Genomic DNA, 24021 nt, shown 5'->3' with positions numbered 1-24021 from the left:
TACACCACCAAAATGACCCACCCCAGGATACAGACTAAGTAGTGAAGTCACTCTGCCATTTGTCCAATTTCCCATCTCTCACCGGCAGAAACCTTCACCAAAACTGTCACCAGCTGTTCCACAGACTCAGTTTATACCTAACCTCATGCCTTTAATCAAAATACAAGATGTACCACCTTTGTTCCCTTTTGGCCTTCGTTAAGTTTATCAGCACAACAGAGAAAATAGAGCCGATGAGGATCTCGGAAAACAATTTCATCTTTCTGCAATTCTCAAGGCCAAATCCTCTATACCAAATTTTACCTTGTAGACAATTGCTTGACTTGACCTGAAAAAAAAAAGGAAAAAAGAGAAGAGAAGAGAAGAGAAGAGAAGAAAAGAAAAGAAAAGAAAAGAAAAGAAAAGAAAAGAAAAGAAAAGAAAAGAAAAGAAAAGAAAAGAAAAAAGAAAATCAACAATCTAGATGCCAACAGCTCCATCAGTAACCTGGCCCAGTGCTTAACTATTCATAGAGTTAATGCCATTTTCCTAATATCTACTTTTTGTCTTACTGTAATTCAGTGCCACAGTAGATATGGAAGACACTGGATTACATTGTTTTTGCAACAGTCTGTCATATTTTTCTAAAATGATTTGCATGTTTTCCGCTACACCAAATCCAATTCCATCTGTCTTTCCTCAGAGGTCATGTCTTTTATACCCCTTCAATTTCGCTTTCTTCCATAATTCCTATCACCCACATCTTTCTTGAAATAACCAAAATTAGACACAGCACTCCAGCTGAGGACTTAACAGTGCTATGCAGAGAAAACACTACTCCATGTGTTTCGCATATGACTCTTTTGTGCTTTTGTGAATTTTGCTTTTTTCACAGCAGTTTGACATTGTTGGCTTGTGTTCAGTTTTCCATCCAGTATATCTCCTAGATGCTATTCTACAGAAAAGCTGCCTACACAGTCATTCTCAACCTCTACTTATTGACAGATTATTCCTACACAAGGATCTTGTGCTTCTGCATGAAAGAATGGCCTCTTATTTGTGTTTCAAGTCCATAACCAGTTTATATTAATTGCCAACTCTTTTTATCCCCTTTGCCCTTAGACTGCCTTTCCATGAATAACAATAATCCTATACTCAAACTTACTGTCTTTATTCAGTTGTCGTCCCTCTCTTTTTTCTAAAGAATCATGAACTTCATAATCCCTTCACCATCCCTTTCATGCAAATTTTCTTCCTTGATCACATTCTACTTCTCAGGGTGCAATGTAGAAAAGTCCACCTCCAGTTACTTCTCTCACTTCTTGAAAGATAATTTTGTTCCCGGCACTTTCCAAGAATTTAAGAGGCATTTTTTATTTCTGCCCAACAGATGTCCAGGCATATAATGGTCTCTTTAGTCTTTTCCTTTAGCTAGACTAATGAAATATCATCTTGCTAATACTCCTGGTCTGATGGACCAAAACCCCTTGCTTTGTCTTTCTCCTGATACAGGGAAGGCCTTAGAATAAGTAACTTGCTTACAAAAGGCAGGTCCTCCTCCCCTTCCCTTTCTTTCCTCCCTGTCTTTCTGAAATAGGTGTATAACTTGACATTCAGCCCTGTGAATTATCTCTATAGGTCTTTATAATCTTAAATCACCATTTTGATAATATATGAAGCTTTCCCGTTTAAGGTATACAAAGTGTTCAGCAGAATGACTGCCTTCTGTGCTTCCTATGATCTACTTATATCACTCTAGTACTTAGAAGAAAAAAAATGGTATTTTCCCTTCTTTTATAGAAAGCAATGCACCACATTGACTTGACCTTTTTTTTAAAGGCCTACTTGCCTTTATTTATAGTAATTACTTGAGAAATCTGCAAATTCTTCACACCTACCAGTTAAGTCTCTCCTAAAACAGATGTGCAAACTTCATAGGAGAGAATAAAAGGCATTTCTTTGGTTTTGGTCTTTGAGAAAATGTGTACTATGGAGAACTTGTAAAACCATTTCAGCCTCAACAAATTCTTGCAAGTTGTTCTGGTTAGAAACAATTATGATTAAATAGCTATCTTTGATGTAACTCTGTTTAGTTAAAAGAATCAGATATGTTCCCGCTCCCCAGTTTCCGGAAAAACACAAATAATTGTTTTGCTTGGTTACAGCATTAGGACAACATAGCTCAGTCTTTCTCAGAAAGTTCAAGAAGTGTTGTGACGTATTTCTTTACTCTACCTGATTTTTAATTCTTCCAGCACTCACCAGACTTTCTCCACCCATTGCACCAAATCCCTGATAGCTCTGCAGTTGCCAATGCTATAGTAGTATACACATAACTTGGTTTTGGTTTGGAGAATTACAACATTTTAGTTAGCTGCTCCCTGTAAAGAAACCAGAAAACTTCTTAACTTCTAGTTTGCAAATGTGCTTAATATCCCCGAATTTTTTGACTAGCTTAACCAATGGTCTAATTAAGCTTACCTTAGTCATCGGAATTTACCCCACTCCCGTTGCCCTAGCTGGTATTCTGAAACTGTGGGCTTTCTATTTTGTACTACCCCAGCTAGTTTTAGCATGGATTGCTGTGACAGAGAACGGAGAAAAAAACTATCTCCTCTGAAAGACACAGAAGCCCACAGCTGCTCCACAAGAGAGACCTTTTCATTCCCTGTGGGTACTCAGTGCTGCCAGTTTATATAGCCCTACTTGGATCAGGTAGGCAGTGATGGAGAAAACCCTACCTCTCCCCCACCCCCCAGAAATTAATTAAGCTTAGGCACAATCTTTCTATTCATTTTTATATTTACAAATGTTATCTATGTAGGATATATTCGTAAGTCCCATATTCATAACCCAAATGGCCAACATCCATAATCTATTAGTAAATTCAGTGAAGAACTTTGGGTGATAATGAGCCTCTCCTTTTATGCCCACCAAAATATGACCCTATCTCAGAATAAGGCTTCAAGTACTGTGCCATGACTACAGCTACTACCAGTGTTTATTAATAATATCACTGTTGAGCTTGACTACAATACATACTTGCCTGTACTACTGTAGATATGTGGGAGTTGATTACAACTAACAGTGACTAGCCCACAAAGCCTACAAGACCTACAGTTTCCTTGTTCCATTTTGGTCTTATTTCTGACAAATAAATAAGAAAACAGGACTTGTTCTTTTTATTTTTGTAAGTTAGTCTGGCAAGGCTTTTCTGACTGAATCACAGGTGCAACACAGATGCAAAAGTCACAAAGCAACTGACACCAAAGAGCAGTAAGGAAAGATAAAGGTCTTTTATAGCTCCATCCTGTTAACTACAACCCAGCTGCATGGAAAAAGTAGGGGATCAGCTGTGACTAAAGTAAGGGGTCAAATACTAGCCCTGACTCCCCACATGTGCCTTGTGGGTGCAGGCTAGGTGTCTCGCTGGTGCTCTTCTGGTCTGTTGCCGAAGTCAAAAAGCAGTAAGCAGCTATGACGCTTGTAAAATACAATACACCTTCTTTGTATTTGATTGTTATTTTAAGGAAATATTCCAGTAAAGTTGGGTGTCTGCTACTTTTGCGTAACATACGTTGTATTCTTTTCAGTGTTAATGCTTTGCTGAGGAAATGAGTTCTTATTTCCAGCTTGTGTTTTGGGGTTTTTTTGGTGGGGTTTTTTGTTTGTTTGTTTTTAATAATGTTGTGTTTATGGTTAATGGTTCTTTAAAGTACATATCTTTTCTAGTTCAGTCAGTTATGGCTGGTGTTAATAAATGATACTTGACTGTGTTTAATTTTGCTTTTCCTGTCACTGACCGCTTTTGGACAGATGAACCAAACACATGGAGGCATGGGTGTATATTGTCTGTTTGGAATGGAATACTTTTCAGATGCAGTGAGTATTTTCCAAAGTTACACAAATATTTTTGGATAAAAGGAGAAATAGTATTTCCCCTCTAAATCACATTGTGATATTTTATCTTAAAGTCCTGCACCCCCCCTGAAAAACAAAAAAATTACACTACTGTAAACTACCATTTCTTGTGTTGCTTCTCTGCCTTCTTTTATTGATGGAGTCTTCTCTGCTTGAAACGTGTGTGTTTTAGTCAGAACTTTTGCTTCTGCAAAAAAGTCAGATTGTGCTAATTTATTTTTTATGTAAGCACAGAGTAGTTAGCTGTAATTAGACTATGAGTCCACGTTTCTCAGTAGGTTAGATCAGGAATCTTTTTGCAGGAGACTATTTCTTACTCCTCCTTTCATTCATTTTCTTTTTTAATCTGTTTGTTTATGGTTTGAGTTTTATCCCCCCCCTTTGGAGATGCTCATTAACCTGCATAGAGTATAACATCACTCCCAAAGAAAGAAATGGGGAAGGGCAGGGAGAAAAGGAAACAACTTTCTTCTCAACAGCCCATGTTTCTCTTTCCTGCACTAACAGTTGCTTGCCCTGCTCATCTCGCGTACCCTTTTTGACTAACTTTTCTATGCAGGGGAACTCTGAGGCTTTTTCTTACCAGGCATGCAGCGTGTAGAGCAATGGATCTGAGTTGTAATTGACTCTTTGTTGGTACTCTGCATGAATAACTGATAATGAAGCTTTGAAAAGTGAAAGTGTCTGTGTTTCAGAGGTACCAAACACTCCCCAACTGCCAGTAATCCCGAGTAAGATGTGTGGATACTTAGCAGCTCTGAAAACTGGTCCAAGGGAGTTTTGGGGGTTCCTACCACCTCCGTTCTTCTAATTTGCTGTCTATGTGCTCTGTCAGCCCCACACCTAGCATCAAATCCAGGCATTTGCTTTCTAGGTTGGATGTCCCTATGTCTAAAATTTTAAATGCGATGATAGTTTCTTCTAAAAATAACAGTTAATCACCTGTTTTAACAACAACTGAGACATGGTGAGGAGTTGTTCTTGCTCCCATTGAGATGAATAAGAAAAAACCTGTTGCCTTTGGTGAAGGAAGTACTGCACAGAGCTGTGAACCTTGGGGTGGGGACAGTGAAGTACTTCAGCTTGCTGTTCTGTCTCTTCTCCTAAAAATCTGTACATTCAGATTCTTCATGGCAGCAGAAGCCAAAGCTTTTCACTAATTTTCTGGAACAGAGAACACAGCTGTGGATGTGTGTTAGGCAGGCTTAACGCTGAGTCGGTAATATAAACCCTGGGTAATGCTAAAGAGATAAGAAAGTACTAAAAAAGTAATAGGTCTGACATGTAGGAGTTTGAATCTAACTGAACAGACAGGGTCCCAGCGGGCAGGAGATGGTGATGCCTACTAATGCTTTGTCTTCTGAAGTTCTTTGGGGGCATCGTAGTAGCCACCATGTAAAACGCAATCTGAATCCTGTGGGGAAGGCAGAAAAGGGAAGCTTAAATGGGGCTGAATCCTGAACTTGTTACTTGAGAATAACTTCAGCAGAGTAACTATTTTAATTATCTGGGACCCAGCTTTGGGATAGTGGCATCTGAGAGGATAGGAAAATAAGGAAGAGTTTATTTTTCATAAATACTAAAGGTGTTACTGGAAGCAAAAGATACAGATTCCAATGCATGCAGGAGGGGAAGCTGAAGACCTGTTACTTTCGGGATTGTGCAGAAAATCTAATTTGTTTACCTGTTCTCTTCAGAGAGGGGAAAAAAACCCAAAACAAAACAAAAAAACCCCAACCCGAAAACACTCTGAGCTAACCCAAAACAAGAAAGAACCTTACTTTTGCCAAAGCAAAACCCCAGACAAATTGTGGAGAAGAGGTGGGAACTAAATGAGCAAAATGTAATGCTTAGCTTCTCTAAAAACAATAAGGAATTTAGCTAGCTTTGATCTTCATGTCATTTAGAAGTGGGAAATGAAAACACCTCTTTTAATACCATTTCTTAGTTCAAATTCACCAGCATACCTCTACTCTTAGTTGCGATTCCCCAAATGCGGTGTGACCTTAGAGATCACAAGCCTGAATTTTTCGCTGGCCGAGCGACTCCTCTCCCACTACCCCCTCACCTCTGCTCCTCAGCAGAGTTTCCCAGAGCAAAATCCTTCTCGGTTTAGTAACGCCGAGACTCCAGGTGGGAAGAGACACCCTGGCAAGGCGGCCGAGGGGGCTGCTGAGGGCAGGCGCCCGCCGGCCGAGCTCTCTCTGCGGACCCCCCCGCCTTCCCCGGCGTCTCCCGCCCGCCGGCGGCACCGACCTTCACCTGAAACCCGAGCCGAAGGCGGCGGGGCGGCGCCGGCCGCTATAAAGCCCACGGCCGGGCCGCGGGCGGCCCGCCCCGCAGGGACCCGACCCGACCGGGGCGGTGGGGGCTTCAGGGCTCCGCGCCCCACCGCACCGCACCAGCACCGCGGCGGCCGAAAGGCACGGCAGTCACCCAAACGTACGGGCACGGCGTGGGTTGTAAAGGTGAGCTGAAGTAACGCGAGGGAAAAAAACACAGCCAGAAATTATCGAACAGGATGTTTAAAAAAAAAAAAATTTTTTTAACGTCAGGTTGATTATGCGTTTTGCTGTCATTATTGTTTTAGCTTTCATCACATTCATGTGTGGTGGGTTTTGTTTGGTTTTGTTTTTTAAACCTGTGTGTGTGACGCATCAAGAAGAAAAGCCTAGGGAAACTTGGAGCATCAGTCATCCACCGCCTCTAAATCCCACGTAGTTGCGGTATGGCATAATGCATCCACGTATATTTAGTCTTTATCGTTATAATCATGATCATGTTACGACTGTTCAATAAGTTTTAATCAAACATAAGATAACGAGGGAAAAACCTCTATTCTATAATAGATCATCCACAATAATTTGTGGATGAATAATCTAGGGATTTAGCATAAAAGACTACTGAAACGGGCTACTGAGTAAGGTTCCATTGTAATAGTTTGTGCTGTTCTTAATATCTCGTTAAAAGTAGTTCTTTATCATGCTGTTACGTGGGGGTTTTTTAGTCATTATCTTTAAGTAGGACAATGTTGAGACCAAAATGTAATGAGTCATGAAAAAAAAAAACACAAAGATTTTAATGTGAGCTCTTAAATTTCTAATATTTTGAAATGTTTTGTTGCTTATTTAATACAGGTTTTGATTAATGTGACTTTATCTCATAAGCATGCAACAAAGAACAACAATGAAGGACTGTTTTGTAAATCCCACAGAAAAGGACCTCTCCGATGCTGGTAAGCCACAGGCATGAAATCCACGTGTGCGTTTGAGGAATATATTCCACAGCTCCAAATCTAAAGGTGCATTATAAGTCCTTCCTGATTATCATAGTGGCTTTATAGGAGATAACACAATGAGTTTCCAGTGAACTAAAGCCACCACCTAGAAAACGTTTATGCATGAATCATTTCACCAAGTTCAACAAAATTCATTTACGTGGGTAAAACTAGTTAGGTGGGTCCTAGCCTGGGCATGAAAATGCTCCTAAGATAAGCTCATTAAGGAGGAAGCACATTATTGCCTTCAAATGCTTGTCTAAACCAGTCTTTATAGACTGACTGACATTAAAAACAGTATGTGGAAAATTCTATTCATAGTGATGCAGCAGTTAAAGTTAATGTAAATGTAAATTGGGGTTGGCTGGTGTGTGGAGCCCTTTTCTCCCCATGCAATTCACAGCTGGCTCCCTAGTGTGGTTGCTCATCAGTTTCTTTATCCATTTGTTACATCTCATTTTATGCATTTAGAATTGTAAGCTTTCTGGGGTAGGATTCCTCTTTTGTGTAGATTTCTAAAGCCCCTAGCACAAAGGAAGTGGGACATGTGGCAACTACTGCAAAACAAAGAAATAATGAAGATGGTTATTACAGGCAAAGACATGATTCTTTAGTTAACTCGCATCTATTACGTGTTACCTGCAATTATAACCTTCGCTATAAGCAGTTCCACTTATTTCAGTAGGGCTTCTCCTTGTTTGCATTCAGTTGGGTAGGTGTTTGCAGAATTAATAATTCTTGCTTTTAGTCTTTGATAGCCTTTCTGTATAAATATATTTTAATTGTAAAAATGAAGCTTGTTTCCATCTTGGAAATGGAGCTGGAGGCTTTTTGTTGGAGTAGAGGAGATGAACTGAAAAGAAAGGAAGTTTCAAGAAAAATTCACCAAGCTGTTCCAAGAACATGCCAAAAACTAATCTTTAAGCTTTAAATGCAAAAGAATCAGCAGGGAAAGTTGCAAGAAACTGGTACGAAAGACGGGTTGTTATGTTGAAAAAAAAAGTCTGCTTTTTATTTCACAGAATCTGCAAGCAAGGGATATGACAGCCCTTCTTTCCAACATGATGAAAATCTTGAACAAAGTGACCAGTTAAAGCCCAAGAAAAAAAAGTAGGTGTTCTTTGAACTTAACACGTTGGCTGCTTGGTGTGCTGGGGGGGGGGGGGGTGTTAATATGGCTTTTCTAGAAAACACTCATCTTAATTAGTTTTTTCTATTTTCCTCTAGGAAGGAAAACGAGAAGCCAGAGAAACGAGTGGTTGACATTTTTGAATTGGTTGGTGTCCAGTTTGATGGTCTGCTTTATATTTTCTTTTCTATATTTGTCACTGAGTTGTTTATGAATTGCAATTAATACGCAATCAAAAACCAGAGAAGAAGCCTGAGACCAATTGATGGTAGACCTCTTTAAACTTTGGCCTGTTAGGTCAGATTCCCCCCTCAGTATATTGGTAGCACTGACAGCAGTTGAACCTTAGTTCCATTGGAGGATGAAGCTCCCCCCTGCTGAGACTGATCTAGGACATACGTACTGCACAGGCCCTTGCCTTGGCTCTACTTATAAAGGATTTATCCTGTGTTTGCTGAGGGATCTGCTCTCTGAGAGCACCAGCAGTATGGTTTTGTGTCAGTTTCCATACAACAGCTATTCCCAAATAACTCTTACATGTGGACTTGCTTATGCTGAAACAAGAGAAGTTTTATTTTTTCTGGTTTATTCCATGTCCATTTACACTTTGGAAGAGGGTTAGGACAGTCAGGAATAAAATGTTCTGATTTCAGATTAACCACATCCAGGAATAGCTATGGCAGTTTAAATTCACATCCTTTAAATGAAACAAATATTCAAGGGTAGACAAGCCTTAAGATGCAATCTCTGCTGCAGACTTTTTCTACTGGTAGATATAACCCAGGTGCTGGTCAATAACTCACTCTTGTTTACATTTCAAAGGCATTATCTTAGTAAACATGTAACTTACTGGAACACAAAATGCAATATATTGTACAGAGAAGATCATCGCTTAGAAACATGTAGGACATACACTTTGGGTTTTTTTCCTGCTGAGTTGGGGAAGAACCATGTGTCCTGCCAATATTCCCTTAGCAGCCTTACTGAGTACTGATTTAAAGATGTATGGGACCTACTACAAAATTCTTGTGTTCTGAGTTTACCTTCAGTTGGAGTGTTGCTGCTACTTAGAATACGTAGGTAGAAACAAAGCATGTTCTGTCAGTGTGCTGTACTGTAACAAATATGTGAACAGTCAGGCATAACTTTTTTTTTTTTTTTAATGCTCACATAGTTTTGCTATGCTGATTGGGTGGATGTCCTTTTGATGGTAGTTGGTTTGATCGCGGCTGTTGCAAATGGTACTGGATTGCCACTTATGATCATCGTCTTTGGAGAGATGACAAACAGCTTTGTGCTAAGCGGCGTGAAATCAAATGTGTCAGAAGGTAAAAAGTTAAAATCAGACTTCTCTACGTACCAGTTATGTTTTGCTACAGGAGCTAAGATTTTTTTCCCCTCAGACTATGGACTGGTGCACACCTAGGCAAGTATATAATGAGCAAGATTCATCCTGCTGCAAATGACCCAATCATTTTAAACAATCTTTAATAGCTAGACCAGGACAAAAGCAGTGCATTGGATGTGGGCTTTATGAATTAACTTCAACTTTGGTGAGATAGAAAGGAGCAGGACCACCTTCTGTATCATCAGTTATCAGGCACTAATTACTACAAGTTCCTTAAAAATAAATGTGTATTTGCCAAATGATTTTGTATTTTCCAAAACCCCACTTGCAAAATACAAAACATTCCCTAATGACCCTAGATTGCCATGATTATCTTCTGCATATAATACTTTCACAAATATTACTACTTTTTTTCCCCCCCCACAGATACTTCAGTAAATAGTTCCAGCTGTCCATCAATTCCAGGCATAGATATAGAAGGTGAAATGACAAAGTAAGAGTCTTTATAGTTATTCTGTTAACAGAGTACTGGGGGATTTTCTTTTACTGTGTTATCCCTTTGAGCAGAAGCCAAATGTTTGCCTTCTCAAAAAGGCTTCCCAGTAATATATCACGGGCCTCAGTATTTACTTTGATGGGATAAATGAAGACTAATTGTTGCTTGCTGTGTCCAACTTCTCACAAGTTACAGTGGGCGTCATATGGCCTTTTGTTCCCTTATCACAGGTTTGCTTACTACTACGTGGGAATTGGCTGTGCTGTGTTGATCCTGAGCACCATCCAAGTATGGACGTTTTTGATTGCTGCTACAAGGCAGACAGCAAGGATCCGGCAGAATTTCTTTTTTGCAGTGCTGCATCAGGAGATGGCTTGGTTTGATACTACCCAGATAGGAATGCTGAACACCAGACTGACAGAGTGAGGGCTCTGTTCTTTTTTTACCCCCATAAGTATGACATTTAAAAGAAAACTGCCATTTATCTTCTATGGCATAACCTATAGAGAGTTAAAAAAAAAAAAAAAAAAACTACACCCCAAACAAACCCAAACCTAAAGTGTGAAATATTACAGCTCTGAGGAAGAAATTCATTATCCTTTTCAGCATCATTTGTGCAGTTTCTGCAATATATGCATTGGAAAGGTTTTTGCTGTGAAATGCCTGACACTGGCTTTCTAATGTCCATGAAGTATGTGGCAGACAGTACTAGATAAACAGCTCTGCTGTCTCCAGCTAGTTTACAAACACTGAAAGCTCTGACACATTATTGAATGGAAATGAGCTTGCATTTACATCCAGCCAGATCTCAGGCTGGACTCCATCCAGTCAAAGTCTTTGGAGCTTTTCCATAGACTTAAATAGACCTAGGGAGGAGGACTGTATGCCCCAAGATGCAAAGGGATTATATGCATGAACACAGTTTTGTTTTTTTTTTTTTTTCTTCTGGATTTTAAGGTAACTTTGGGCAGAGCTGTGTCCCGAAAGGTGTAAGAGAAGCTTAAATGAAACCATTCTCAGCTCTAATATCTGTATATGCTGGGAAGAGAAAATGGGGAAGGAAATTTGTATGAAAAAGAGAGGTTCTTCCAAATAATGGTTGTCCTGATAGAATGGAGATAACGCTTGATCTGAGTCTGTAGCCAAAATTAAGAACATAAAATGCTTGAGAGCGCTGAGTGGAAGGAATAATTTGGAGATGGTCACAGGAGGTGAAGAGGCTGTTTGGCTGTTTGCTTGTATTGCTCCATTTGGATGCTGGATAAGGAAACTAGGTCATTTATGACCTAGTGACAGGACATAGAAACAACAGAGAATGATGGAAAATACAGAAAATGAGTCCTAAAAAATAGGAGGTTTCTGCTGTGTTTTGGCCATACAGGAGACTAACGGTACTGTTCAGTAGCTGTGGTTAGAAATTTCACTGTGCCAGTTAGGAAATGGCAAAGCTTCTGACATCAGGCCACACAGCATGAAAAGGAGGGGGAGGGAGTTAGAATGAAAGGCATTCAAAGCTAACAAATCTTTTTTTTATTATTATTATTATTTAAAGTGACATCAACACCATCCACGAAGGCATCGGAGACAAGATCTGTATATTTGTACAGTTTTTTGCCACATTTCTGGCAGGGATTATTATAGGATTCATCCACGGGTGGAAGCTGACACTGGTGATTTTGTCAGTCAGCCCTCTGCTTGCTGCATCAGCAGCAGTTTGGTCAACTGTAAGTGTGTGGGGATTAACAAACACAGCGAACCAGCAAAACATTACAACTCTTAGGCACAGGAAAGGGGGAGAAAGTGGGAGAAACCTAGTGTGGTTTCTAAGTTGGGAGGCTGGCCCCATGCTTACTTTATGATTTCCACTCCTCCTGCAGCTTTTCTCTGGGTTCTCAACCGTGTCCTTGTAAGTCATATTCCTTCTGTCCGCATCCTGTGTCCCCGTGCCACGTGGCAGGAGGGTAATCTGCATCAGAGCACCTTCCTCGCACAGATTTCCTCGTGCAGAGCACTGGGGAAGCCCAGGCACACGCTTGTGACCCTCGCACTTCCATCTGAACACAAATGCCTTTCAAGCTCTTTCCATCTGCACATATATGATACCACATCTCTTGCAAATAATTTACCAAGTTTCATGCTGTGTAAAGAGTAGACCCTAGGACATATAAACAGCTGCTGCAGACTGGAGTGGTATGAATTAGTGAAATATCTGGAGAGGCCTCCCTTTAAGATAGGAAAACATTTTCCCCTTGTGATCCATTGTAGCCACATTAATGGGTACGGCTTGTATTCCTGAGTAGTTACTTGTATATAATACTAGGGTTTTTTTCTACTTGAAGCATTTTAAATAAGCCAGGAAGAAGAACGTTAGAAGCTGTAATGCGACTACCTTGCTTACTTCAATGTCTACCGGTCCTCTAGTTTCTGAACACCTCGGGTACTCCCTAGAGCAGCTATGACACACCTCCCTGACCCCACATGCATCATAGTGTAGCTCATAGGCCGTCCTTGGCTTGGGAGGAAGGTGGATCAGTCATGAAGCCCATCCGATGCTCGTGTAGTCTTTCACTGTAATAAGGACACACTGAGAGAATGAGCTGGATTTGGGAGAAGTTCAGGGCACAGAGAGGAGTTGACCCCTCTTTCCTAAAAGCTCATCTTGTGCCTTGAACATTGATTGTTCTTATTCACCAACACAGCGTGCATACCCTTTCAGGAGGCTGCAGTAACATCTGGTTTTCAACTTTCCAGCTCCTGGCATCCCTAACAGCTAAAGAGCTGTCTGCTTATGCCAAAGCAGGAGCTGTGGCAGAAGAAATTTTGACAGCGATCAGGACAGTTGTGGCTTTCAATGGACAGCAGAAGGCATCAGCAAAGTAAGTTTTTGAATAATAATTATATTTAAAATACAGAAAAGGAGTTTGGCTCTGGGTTGGGTATGTGGTTTGTGGGTTAGGTTGTTTTTTTTGGAGGGGCAGGGGAATGAGGTTTTCCTTAGTGTCATTTTATCCTTCTGTAAGTGTACAGCTCACCTGAACATAAAGATGTGTAAGTAGACCTAGTCAGTGAATACAGGCTACTTGGTGTTATCACTGTAACACAGACTGAAATTTCTCCTCTGATTGAGATCCGGAGTTGAATTTAAAGTGAAAGTGGTGGGAAGGTTATCTTTACCTAGTAGTCAAATGCAGCAAAGCATGCGATTAATTACTTAACTTCTAGAACATGTGCGCTGCTGTTCTGATTTTGATTAATGAGCTTATATTTAAGTTTCACTGGATAACAGCCTGAAGTAAAATTGCATCACTGGCTTTTATTACTTTAATGATTTGCAGATAACACTTGTAGTTGACCTAATCCAGTGTTGGCCCTAGTCACATGTAAAAGGTGAGGTGGATAGGGCTGAGCACAAATTTATTCACATACGTATTGGATAACTCAACAAGCATAAACAATAACATTCAGTATACAAATACAGGGCATCATCCCATGCAGTTGGGAAAGGCAAAGCAGATGACCTGATCCATACGATCCATGAATCTCTTCTATCTTTTACAACTCTCATGTTTGCCCTGGTCTTGTGCAAAATTTCTAAGGTGATGTTAGCCCTAGCTCGGGGTCCTACAGCCTGCTCCTGCATTTGTCTGCTTCCAAGGGTTGAGCTCTGACTATCTTATAGCACTGTATTCTGCTTACTGGGATTTGTCCTTAAGTTGCAACAATATTAAGACCCTTTCTGCTTACACAGTAAAGGTAAAAAAGCCCTAAGATGGCCTAGATCAGTTGTCCCCCTCCTCTCCATCTTCTTCTTGGTCCCTGCAAATACCAGTGTCTGAAAATCCAATGGTAGGAGATGCTTCAAACTACTTTTTCTTCTTTTTTCTTTTTTTTTTTTTGAGGTCTAGAGACAAAATAACTGATACCCAGATAACTCCATGCCAGTAAGGCCTTTCCTTTCCTCTGTGGTTGACCAGTCAGTCTGTTCCACAGCTCCACCTCCATTTAGTGTAAAAAAAACCCATGGAACTGGTGGCTCTCTGAGGAACATCTACTAGGGACAGACAAACTCCTACCAGGGACTGACTAGGTCATTTGCAAACCGTGGATTGTGACTTCTACGCAGCTCTTGAACCGATGGCCTCCGAGTTAGGAAAAGCAACCTCTTACTGCACAGTACCTCCACTAACTGCAAATGTTTGCACTTGCGAGGGACCTTCAGTCATCTTCTCTTTCTGGCAGTGGCTTGGCTCTTCCTCTGTAGTTGAGTGATCATGTGTACTTATCACATTGCTTAAATCCAGTTCTCATTTCCCTGGAGGACCTCTGATGCTGCTGACTCCAAGGTAGGCCTCGGTTTTAAGAACACAACCAAGCCAAAACTTTTAAATATATGTGAGTAACAAATACAGCATTAGTACCATGTGAGCTATTTACATGAACAAAATTAATGCACATTGTTTTAAGATTCCTTTCCAGCTGACTGAATTTCATGTCTTCCTACTATGGGGATGTTTTGTATAGAAAACAAGTATTAGGAAAAAAGTGCAAGCTGCTATGCACGTCACTGACAAGTAAAAAGATACACTATTCCTAGGCTATGCTTTCCATAATGAGCTTGAGTAAGTGAAAGCTATTAGCTGGAAACTATAGATGAATAAATATGAACTGTACTTAGAAGAAATAATTCTCACATCGAAGTTGTCAGTCTTTATGCTGGTCATCTGTGTCCACTTGTTTGCTATATTGCCATATTAATCAGTAAACTAACATAAGGCAAAGATTCCTGACTTCCCAGAATGGCCAGTAAGAGAACAACTCTGGCATCAGAGGGAGCTCTGGCTTCTATTCCTTTACCTGCCTTCATCCATAGTGCCTGGGTATGGGGTTTTTTTATTTTGCCTTTTTTTAAATGTGGAAGACTAAACCTCACCTTTGATAGGTAAAGTTGATCAAACTTTTTCAAGGTTTCCTTTCAGGACTAATGCAAACAAACAGCTCAACAGTGGCATCGTGTCTTCCATCATGATAAAGAAGTCATGCTACTCAATTGTTTGCTAAATATGTCTTCCATAGCAGTATGGCAATGTTGTCAGCATATGTCAGAGCAGATTTATTCAAAGGAATTATATCCCTACTAGTCCCCTGTAAAAAAAAATTAAATAAATAAAATCTGTGTTCTTTTTGTGAGACTTTAATTGCTCTTATGGCAGAAATCCTTTTAATTAAAAAAAGGGCACTGGGAAATATCAATCAGAATGGCATGTGGTGCCTATCAAATTAATGGTTTCCTTATCCACTTTCAGATATGATGCTAATTTAGAGATGGCTAGAAGTGTTGGAGTGAAAAAATCCATTACCACCAACACATCTCTAGGTGTTTCACAATTTCTTATCTTTGGATCCTATGCACTTGCATTTTGGTACGGAACCAACCTCACTGCTGAGGAAGAAAATTATGACATTGGCCGTGTGTTAATTGTAAGTACAGCAATGCAGCTTTGAAAAATGTTCTGTAACTTCAAGAGAATAGTTATGTAAGTGGTGTATATAATTATCTCTATTTTCTGCCAAGTGCTTGCTAAATTAGCTGTTAGAGAGTCGCTTGGTATAAAAGAACTGAAAGGAAGGTATTCATCTTACCTAGCTTTTGATATAACAAATTTGAACAGGGGACCTTGAATTCCCACTCTAATCAGCGTAGAGGCAAAAGTATCTGCACTTTTCTCACTTATCTTATTCATCCTGCCCTACAATAGGGTCCAACCTAGAGCTGGTGGTTAGGGAGCAAAGACAAGTAACCTGGACTACCAACAAAATTCTAGCTAGACACTAGGATTAAATGAATCCCACCCATGTTCTGAATGTGTACTGGGAAGTCCTCAACATATTTAGCCACAATGTCTTCTCTGCATTTTGTTGTTGTTTACTTGCAAACATTTACCATACATTACCAATATGTCCAAGTTGGTATTCATTTGAGGATATTTAGCTATCTTCTTGCCATCAAAAGTTTGGCTACATGTTTAACTTTCACACTCAAGTGACTTCGATCTCCTGATTCCTCAGTATGGTTCCTCACAGCATGTCAAGTTAATTGTGTGTTGGTCCCACAGGTGGGATTTCAGTTAAGAAAATCTGGACTAAATTTTGCAAGCCTCTTAACTTTGGGAACATCTGGAAAGCAACAGAGAAAGATATTTGTTCTATTTGTAGATGATAGGAAATGCAAGAGCATCAAAAAGAAAAGCCATTCAGGCCACAAAAGCATGCATCAGTAGTTACCATTCACCCCAGGAAAATGGAGAGTGGACAGGAGCAGCTGTGAAATGCACCTTTCACTTTTGTATTTAATTTTCCTGGGAAGGCTGCACTAGAAAGACTTGGACATTTAACAGCCGAGCACTGGTGAGACCGTAATCGCTGTCAACTGCAATGCTTCCCTCCATCTCCTGCAGGTGTTCTTCTCTGTGCTCATCGGAGCCTTCTCCCTGGGCCAGGCAGCTCCCAACCTGGAGAGTGTGGCTAATGCACGTGGGGCTGCCTATGAAGTATATCGGATTATCAATAAGGTAAGTATCTAAGTGGAAAATAAGCCTTTCAACCAGACTTAATTTTTTCCCTTTTCTTTTTTTTTTCTTGAGAGATGTAACAAAAACACTCAAAAGCCCCTAAACCATAAACTCAGTAGATGCCTACCACTGAAACCCATAATATTTCCATTCATATCAAGACTGCCTCTTTATTTGTTATGATGAAAGTTGGGAAACCTGGTGTGTGTGTCCAAGATTTATGGATGGGGTCTTTCTCTGAAATTAGAGTTGCAACTCCAGAGGGAAAGTAGTAAGGCACTATACTGTTTTTTTAAAAATGTACGTATGCACAATTTCAGCTGAGCTGTTTTTTGAGGGGGAGGAGGGAGTTAGTGAGGAGAGGATTAATAGTGCTCTTGAAAGATATAATAACATAAAGCTGCAGTGCTGAGGTTACTATGAAAAAGGGTTTCCACATTGTTACTATCTTGGTCTTGCTGTGTTATGCAGCAATTGGATATCTGTGTATATAAAATATTTTAAACAAGTAAGACTACAAAGTTCATGCAGGAATGGCTATATCATTCTTGATATGAGTATAAAACCCTCCTATATGGATAACTGAGGGCCATGTTTTGGCCATAAGATAGTACAGTTAAGTTCTGCGATTACAGATTTTCTGCTGTGGATTTTGTTGCATTTGAAAACACGCTATGTTCGTCAAAGCAGAATTCACAGTTAGATGTTCCCCTGCATTCAGCATCTTGTGAGTAAAATGGTGTACTGCAGTATAAACCAGCAGCTAAAAAAGTAAAGGAGAGAGCAAGGTATCCAGCTGAAATAGCAGTTCCAAAAATGTAATAACCAGCAGTATATTTTAAAAACCTCTCTCCAGAAACGGCTCATAGACAGCAGTTCTGAGGAAGGCTACAAACCACACAAGCTCATAGGAGAAATTGAATTTAGAAACGTCCATTTCAGTTACCCATCCAGACCTGATGTTAAAGTAAGTATTCATTTTAGATTAATCTACTGTACTGAAATTCTGAAGCCTATGTCAGTATTATTTCTATAATCTTGTTATTGTTGTTGAATGCAAAATGCATTCCTATCTTGGGAGATTGTGCACTACTGGGAAAAAAAAAATAATGTTCAAAGACAAAGCTCTAGATCTACTGCCACTGGCTACCTGCTCACCATTCTCCTCTGCTGGACAAAGCTAAGAAGAATATGTGTTGCTCCTAGTCTGTGTGAACAAGAGCTCTGTTAAACCAAATAAGATTTTTCAAGATCTGTCATTAAAACTTCCAGACCTTACACAGTTAAACCAGGAAGTTGCTCTTTCCAGTCCTTTGCTTGTTCTGATTTGCTGTGATATCCCATGTGAAAAATGACCTGTGAGATAGGCTGTACAACAATATGCCATCAAATGGATTGAAACATATCATCCTAAATATACATTTGCAAGTCAAATGTTATTTTGGGCAGATGTTAAAATTGCTCTTCAATAAACAGATGTCCCTATTCTTTGCCAGTTGAACTTCCCTTAGTAATTCTGTATTGTGCAGTGCTATGTACTTCATGTCATGGTGATCTCCTTTTGTGGTGATAAAGTTGGTTTGACCTCTCTAACATATTCAACAGTTTATAGTCTTTTCAAGATATTGACAAAGGTGAAAGGAAAAGGGATTTGCTGCTGTTGTTACTTGATGAAGAAAAAGGTAGAAATAGAGATTTCAAATGCCAACAACTAAAAGCTGGACATGCCGCTTAAGGGGTGAGAATGGGGAAGGTCATATCACTGTGGCTATTTCTTCAGCTCGTTCTTCTCACCTCAGTCATCTGAGGTCTGTCCCATCATGTATCAAATCTGTTTCCAGGACAGTGGGGCTGCTGAAGGACAGACCCAGAGCTAGGCTTTCTGCCTAACTGAAGTCAGTGCAATGCATCTTCTGTCACTCTCGGCTGAGAAACCAGAAGTGACAGGGCAGACTCTTCATCCTTCCTAAAAACCCTTTTTAGCTGAACAACTTTATGGGTCTGCAAGACAAATGGGAGGGAAATAAGAAATATTTTGTCATCCTTCCCAAATCTACTGAGTCAGCAGCTCTCCCTACTAAGAATATCAATGTTATTTAATAGAACCAGAAGGAATCAGCAAAGATGTGTAGAAGTTATCCACAATCTCTCAAGCAATTGATGCAACACTGTGTAATCTCCCCTGTGCAGGCTAAACCAAAGCAAAAAGATCTAAGGGGTCTAGTTATTGTCAGTTTTAATCTTGACAACACCTTACCTGATGAAAGTGAGTTAGAAATAGCCTATCAGGTGGTTGTGACTACTTGCATCTGGAGAAAGTATAGTATCCAGAATATAATGCCTGCGTGATAATGCAGGCACCAGGGTGTCAGCTTCTTGGAGATACAAACCGTGCTGGATGCAACACAGGGAGAGAAGAGCAATATTGCAACTATTTTAATCTCTCATTGCAAAAACATGTGTAGGCAAAATTATAAATCAGCCTGGTATAAACAAGAAGAGTTCCCATAGCAGCCAAATATTTTGGCAACTACACAGCATTACTCATATATGACATGGACATCTTTTGAGGTAAAATGTTCCTAAATGTGAAAACGGCAACAAAGATATTAATCTGTAACTACTCCCCAGGTTGCTGAGGCTGATAACAGTGAAGATTGGGATTTATTAAGGACTTTCCAGCAGTTACCTTGTCAAAATAACCATTTATATTCTAAAAATAGAATAAAGCAGGCTTGTTTCTCAGCATTAATGTTTAGCACCTTAGAAATATTTTTGTGTGATATTCATAACTAAGTGTTATGCCATTGTCTAAGCATTGGAAAATGGAGGACAGCATGAGAACCTAAGACCCTGAGCCTGCTACCAGATCACACAAATTGGAGAAAATGAACTACCAAGTTTAGAGTACTGTGGCTGTGTCTATGCTAGTTGAGTGTTCTGGGGAATTTTCCCAGGCACTGGAATGCAATGGTCTATGCAAGGGAACTCTTAAAATGTTTCTTGGCATAAACTTGGCCTGTTCCAGTTATCAATCTTCTCAAATAATTCCCAGGCTTAGTTTGGTAGCTAGAAGGATCCAGGGACCATCCCCAAAAGGCAGGTTGCGTGTAGTCATCCTGTTTCAAAGGCTAATACACTTCACAAGCATAGATGCAGGCTCTTCCATATCGGTGCCCCAGAATATTCCCAGGTACAATTAACTTACTAATATTGCCATACCTACAGACTGCACCTCTTACTACTGCCTTGATTATTGCTACAGTTACCTTGATAGACTGTTCTTTAATCAAACTTGCAAAACTAAGATATAATTTTTTTTTTTTTTCCCTCCCAGATCCTCAAAGGTCTGAACTTGAAAGTTCAAACCGGGAAGACCATTGCTTTAGTTGGTGCCAGTGGCTGTGGAAAAAGCACTACTGTTCACTTGCTGCAGAGGTTCTATGATCCTGTCCAGGGAGAAGTGAGTGCCTGAAAGTGAACTGTAAAAACTGAGAGCTATTGGGATAAGCACGAGTCTCCCATATTGATTGAACCTTGATTTCTATTTTTTTTTTTAATCAAATTTGAGCATATCTCTGCATAGTTCAGCATTTCCACAACTTAAATTTCAAATTAACTATCTTCTACTGTTGGCTTGACTTCATTATTCTCCTCCTTCTTGCAGTACTATGCCAGAAGTAGTAAATACCACAAATGTTTGAAGAGATGCAAGATCTGAACTTAAAATTATTTTCATAAACAATTGGCTTTTAAGGTTCTGTAAACTTTTTTAAGCAAACAGTGCTCTACTGTATTTTGCTTCCTTTTCACTGAATGTAAACTAAAACCTGAAGAGACTTTTCCTATTTTAAATGGTTGTTTTCTTGGCTCTTTTTCTCTATCTGCTAACCCACAGCAAAAGTTTCCATCATTACACATTGTATGTCTGCTCTACCACTAAACACTAGATCTGGTCAGTAAATGATAATGTTTCTCATAAGAAACTTCCAAAGGAAAAAAGGATAAAAATAAACAATATATTTTTAAGGAAAATGTTCTTTTTATACTTAATATTTGAAGAATGCTACTTAGTAGTTGTTACTGCTAGTTGGAACTAGGTAAGCATTTCAAATATTAAATGCCGAACTATCATTACATAATGTATCAAAGCAGTTATCTATTATCAACACAGTTGTTTCTTAAATTTAGTGGTTTTGTGGTTGTTCATTCCTGCCCCCATGCCTCAGTTTGCTGTTCCTCCCTGTGCTAATGTCAATGTTCGTAGGACCACATTGCAAATGATCTAGGTTAAAAATAACTTTCCCTTCCTTTTTAGTCAACTTGGATTATTTCTTTGATCTGATGTAAAGCACAGCCACAGAGTCAATTGTGTAGCCGCAACTGCGAGGGCAGCAAACTGGCACAGGGGCATGAGAAAAGGGTAAAAAATATGTAGGGAAGCTGGAAAACTCTTAAGCCAGCTTGGACAGCTTGGTTATGGGGCAGGGGCAGAGGAACAACAAAAAAACCCTGATGTCTTCTCTGTTTATGCTGTTCCTCACCATTTTCTAGCTTGTGCAGTGGATGGAAAAACTACAGTTGTAACTTCTCCTCCAACATAGTTTTCTACTAAAGACAATATTTTTCTTCTTTTTTGTCCTTGTAGATGATACTTAAGTCAAGTAATAGTAATTAATTGATTTATTATGAACAGAATGCATTTCCTCAACAACTTTGACATACGCTTTTCCTCTCAGATTACTCTAGATGGTCAGGATATTCGGACGCTTAATGTAAAGTGGCTACGAGAAAATATTGGTATTGTGAGCCAGGAGCCTGTTTTGTTTGCAACAACTATAGCTGAGAACATTCGCTACGGCCGAGAAGATATTTCTGATGCTGAAATTGAGCAAGCAGCCAAGGAAGCCAATGCTTTTGACTTTATATCTAGACTGCCTGATGTGAGTTCATGAACTTCTTTTGAGTGTAAGAATGAAAGGTCTATTTAGGCCGGTGTCCTGTTTCTGAGAGGGAGAGTATGGGAATTCAAGTTGTAGTATAACTTCCCAAAATATACTTACAGCCTCCAGCAGCTTTCAGTTCAGGGACTTTCTAGACTAGAAATCATGCCTGTGTTTGGCTGCCATCAAAGGATTTGTGCCTAAATCTGGAAAAAAGGTCAATGGCTTAACTCAGGAGAAGGGAAGCTTTGCAGCTCTATTACCATCCCTACCCATCTCACAAGGCATGGGAAGAGCTGGGCTTCTAAAGAGAAGATCCAGAAATCCAAAACCCTTTGTCAGGAGCTGTCTGCACATTCGGTAGGAAATGGGGGGTAGAAGTAAATAAGTATGCCTTGAACCAAGGCCATTTTTAGCAGCTGGGATCTTGAGCTCTCCCTCTGCCTGAGATTCACAGCTTTGAGCCCTCTCCTAGCAGTAGGTGCCTTACTCCTTTCAGGGTGGGGGTGGGAAGTGAGATCAGTCATTCAAAACACATCCTCAGGAACGGATGGTCACATGTTCTTCTTTTGGTACTGCAGTTAAAAAGATGCGGAAAAAGTACCCACCTGGGATTTGATGTAAAATTCTTCTGCTACCTTAGAGAGCTTGGCCCCCATCTCTCAAGCATGTGCCATTTCTAGCATGTCAGTCTGTTCCAAGGTTTCTTCTTCTCAGGAAGAGTTATTTGATCATATTTACTCTTAAACAGCTATATAATAAAACACTGCAGTGGACTTTGAGACTTGCCACTTTGGAGTGAGTGACAGTGAGCAGGAACCAAGCCATGGCTCCAAGGGGGTGTCTCAGATTCAGAGCAGGCAACATCACAGGTCCTGGTGGGTCCTTATGATCCCAGCCCTGTTGGAAAGGTAGGCAGTGCTCAGTAAACACAGAGATGCCTTTTACAGACTTGTCTTGAGAAAACCTGGGGTTTGGAGCACTCTCTGAGCAAGCAGTGAATATCAAGACTTTAAAGAAGCGTAAGTTCAAAGTTAGACATGTAAAGTATGTGATGGGGGTAGGAGGGCTTGGCTAAGGGCTAGATGGATGGATGTAGTAGCATGTCTGCTCTGCCCATGCTCAAGTCAGCCAGATAAAGCTACGTCTTGTCTAGAAACTGAGTACCTATGATGGCACAGAGAAGTGAGGATTTCATTTGAGATGTCCCACAACTTTTGTTTTCTTTTCTCCTTTCTCAGAAATTTAACACCATGGTAGGGGAAAGAGGGGCTCAGCTGAGTGGAGGACAGAAGCAGCGAATAGCTATTGCCCGTGCCCTAGCAAGAAATCCCAAGATTCTTCTTCTGGATGAAGCTACATCCGCACTAGATACTCAGAGTGAATCAGTAGTGCAAGCAGCTCTCGACAAGGTAGGTGTAATGTTATTGAAGCTACCAGTCACCATGAAAATGTCCAGCAGCACTTAAGAAAAATTAACGTACAGTTTTCAGTGCAGGTTTCCATTGGAATCAAGAACACTGGAAAATGGAATTTGGACAGATGTTTCAATTTCAGTTTTTTAACAGGGAGTTTATACAATCAAAATTTTACTTCGGAATCATGTCTATTTGGGGTTTTTTAGCACACTTACAGTCATGTGTAACTGTAACTTAGGTCTCCTGCACTCCCTTCCTCAAATCATGGTTGTTCATTTGCTGGTGAAATATGGATGACATCTTATCAAGGCAAGGTGTGAGGACTGAATGGCCTTTTTCAGGTAGATTATAGAAATGTATATTATAGTATTTCCAGTATTTGTTCTTCATTGAACAGTTGCTTCATAATTTTCAGAAAGCTCTTGGGATTTAGCCATTTTCTTTCTTCACAGAGACTGAATACAAATCACAGAACAAAAACAGAGCCAGTTACAAATACTGAGTCTCTGCCCCGCTCATGTTTTTTATCAACCCCACAGCTCTAGGGTGTGTGCTACTGTGGAGCAGAGCTTTCAGAGCTTGTACCCTGTGCCTCTGTCCCATCAGCTCAGGGTCCCTTCCTCGCAGTCCTCCTTCATCAACAGTTTCCACCAAGATGTAGTGGAGCCTAAAGGCTTTGGTTAAAAACGAAATTCATGGTTGGGCTGAAATGTTTTTTCTTTTATCTAATATTTATTTTAATGTATTTTTAAAAGCTGAGTGAAAAGTCCTGACTTTCATTTCAGTAATTATGCACAGAGAGATATGACTTACAAGTATGGCTCAAGGGAAATCCAGAATTTACCACCTTCATTGCCAGTCAGTTTAAATCTGAGGTAAAATGTAGCTGTTGGTTATATTCACATGACTATACTGTTATTATCAATATTGAGGTAACATGT

The 24021-nt window shown here is 40.0% G+C and overlaps 1 protein-coding gene across 6 annotated transcripts in view; it reads left to right on the top strand.

Moving 5' to 3' along the window:
• ABCB5 (ATP binding cassette subfamily B member 5) overlaps positions 1-24021 on the top strand; it is a 58674-nt gene that overhangs the window by 17045 nt on the left and 17608 nt on the right. For 3 of the 6 annotated variants that reach the window (XM_030007612.2, XM_030007611.2, XM_030007610.2), the window contains 14 exons: positions 7038-7135; positions 8200-8287; positions 8405-8453; positions 9481-9634; positions 10081-10147; positions 10381-10572; positions 11703-11874; positions 12902-13026; positions 15454-15628; positions 16606-16719; positions 17552-17686; positions 20057-20182; positions 21459-21662; positions 22904-23074. In XM_030007612.2, coding sequence (XP_029863472.1) covers positions 7069-7135; positions 8200-8287; positions 8405-8453; positions 9481-9634; positions 10081-10147; positions 10381-10572; positions 11703-11874; positions 12902-13026; positions 15454-15628; positions 16606-16719; positions 17552-17686; positions 20057-20182; positions 21459-21662; positions 22904-23074 — 1839 coding nt within the window. In that variant the 5' untranslated portion in view covers positions 7038-7068. Of the gene's footprint in view, positions 1-6057; positions 6369-7037; positions 7136-8199; positions 8288-8404; positions 8454-9480; positions 9635-10080; positions 10148-10380; positions 10573-11702; positions 11875-12901; positions 13027-15453; positions 15629-16605; positions 16720-17551; positions 17687-20056; positions 20183-21458; positions 21663-22903; positions 23075-24021 lie in introns of those variants that run through there. The other 3 variants (XM_041122255.1, XM_030007613.2, XM_041122254.1) reach the window with 2 other exon arrangements.

Source organism: Aquila chrysaetos, chromosome 3 (assembly GCF_900496995.4).
Source record: "Aquila chrysaetos chrysaetos chromosome 3, bAquChr1.4, whole genome shotgun sequence".
In the NCBI taxonomy this organism is placed as follows: Eukaryota; Metazoa; Chordata; class Aves; order Accipitriformes; family Accipitridae; genus Aquila; species Aquila chrysaetos.
Note: the sequence above shows the minus strand (reverse complement) of the source record. Positions and strands in the feature narration are given on the sequence as shown.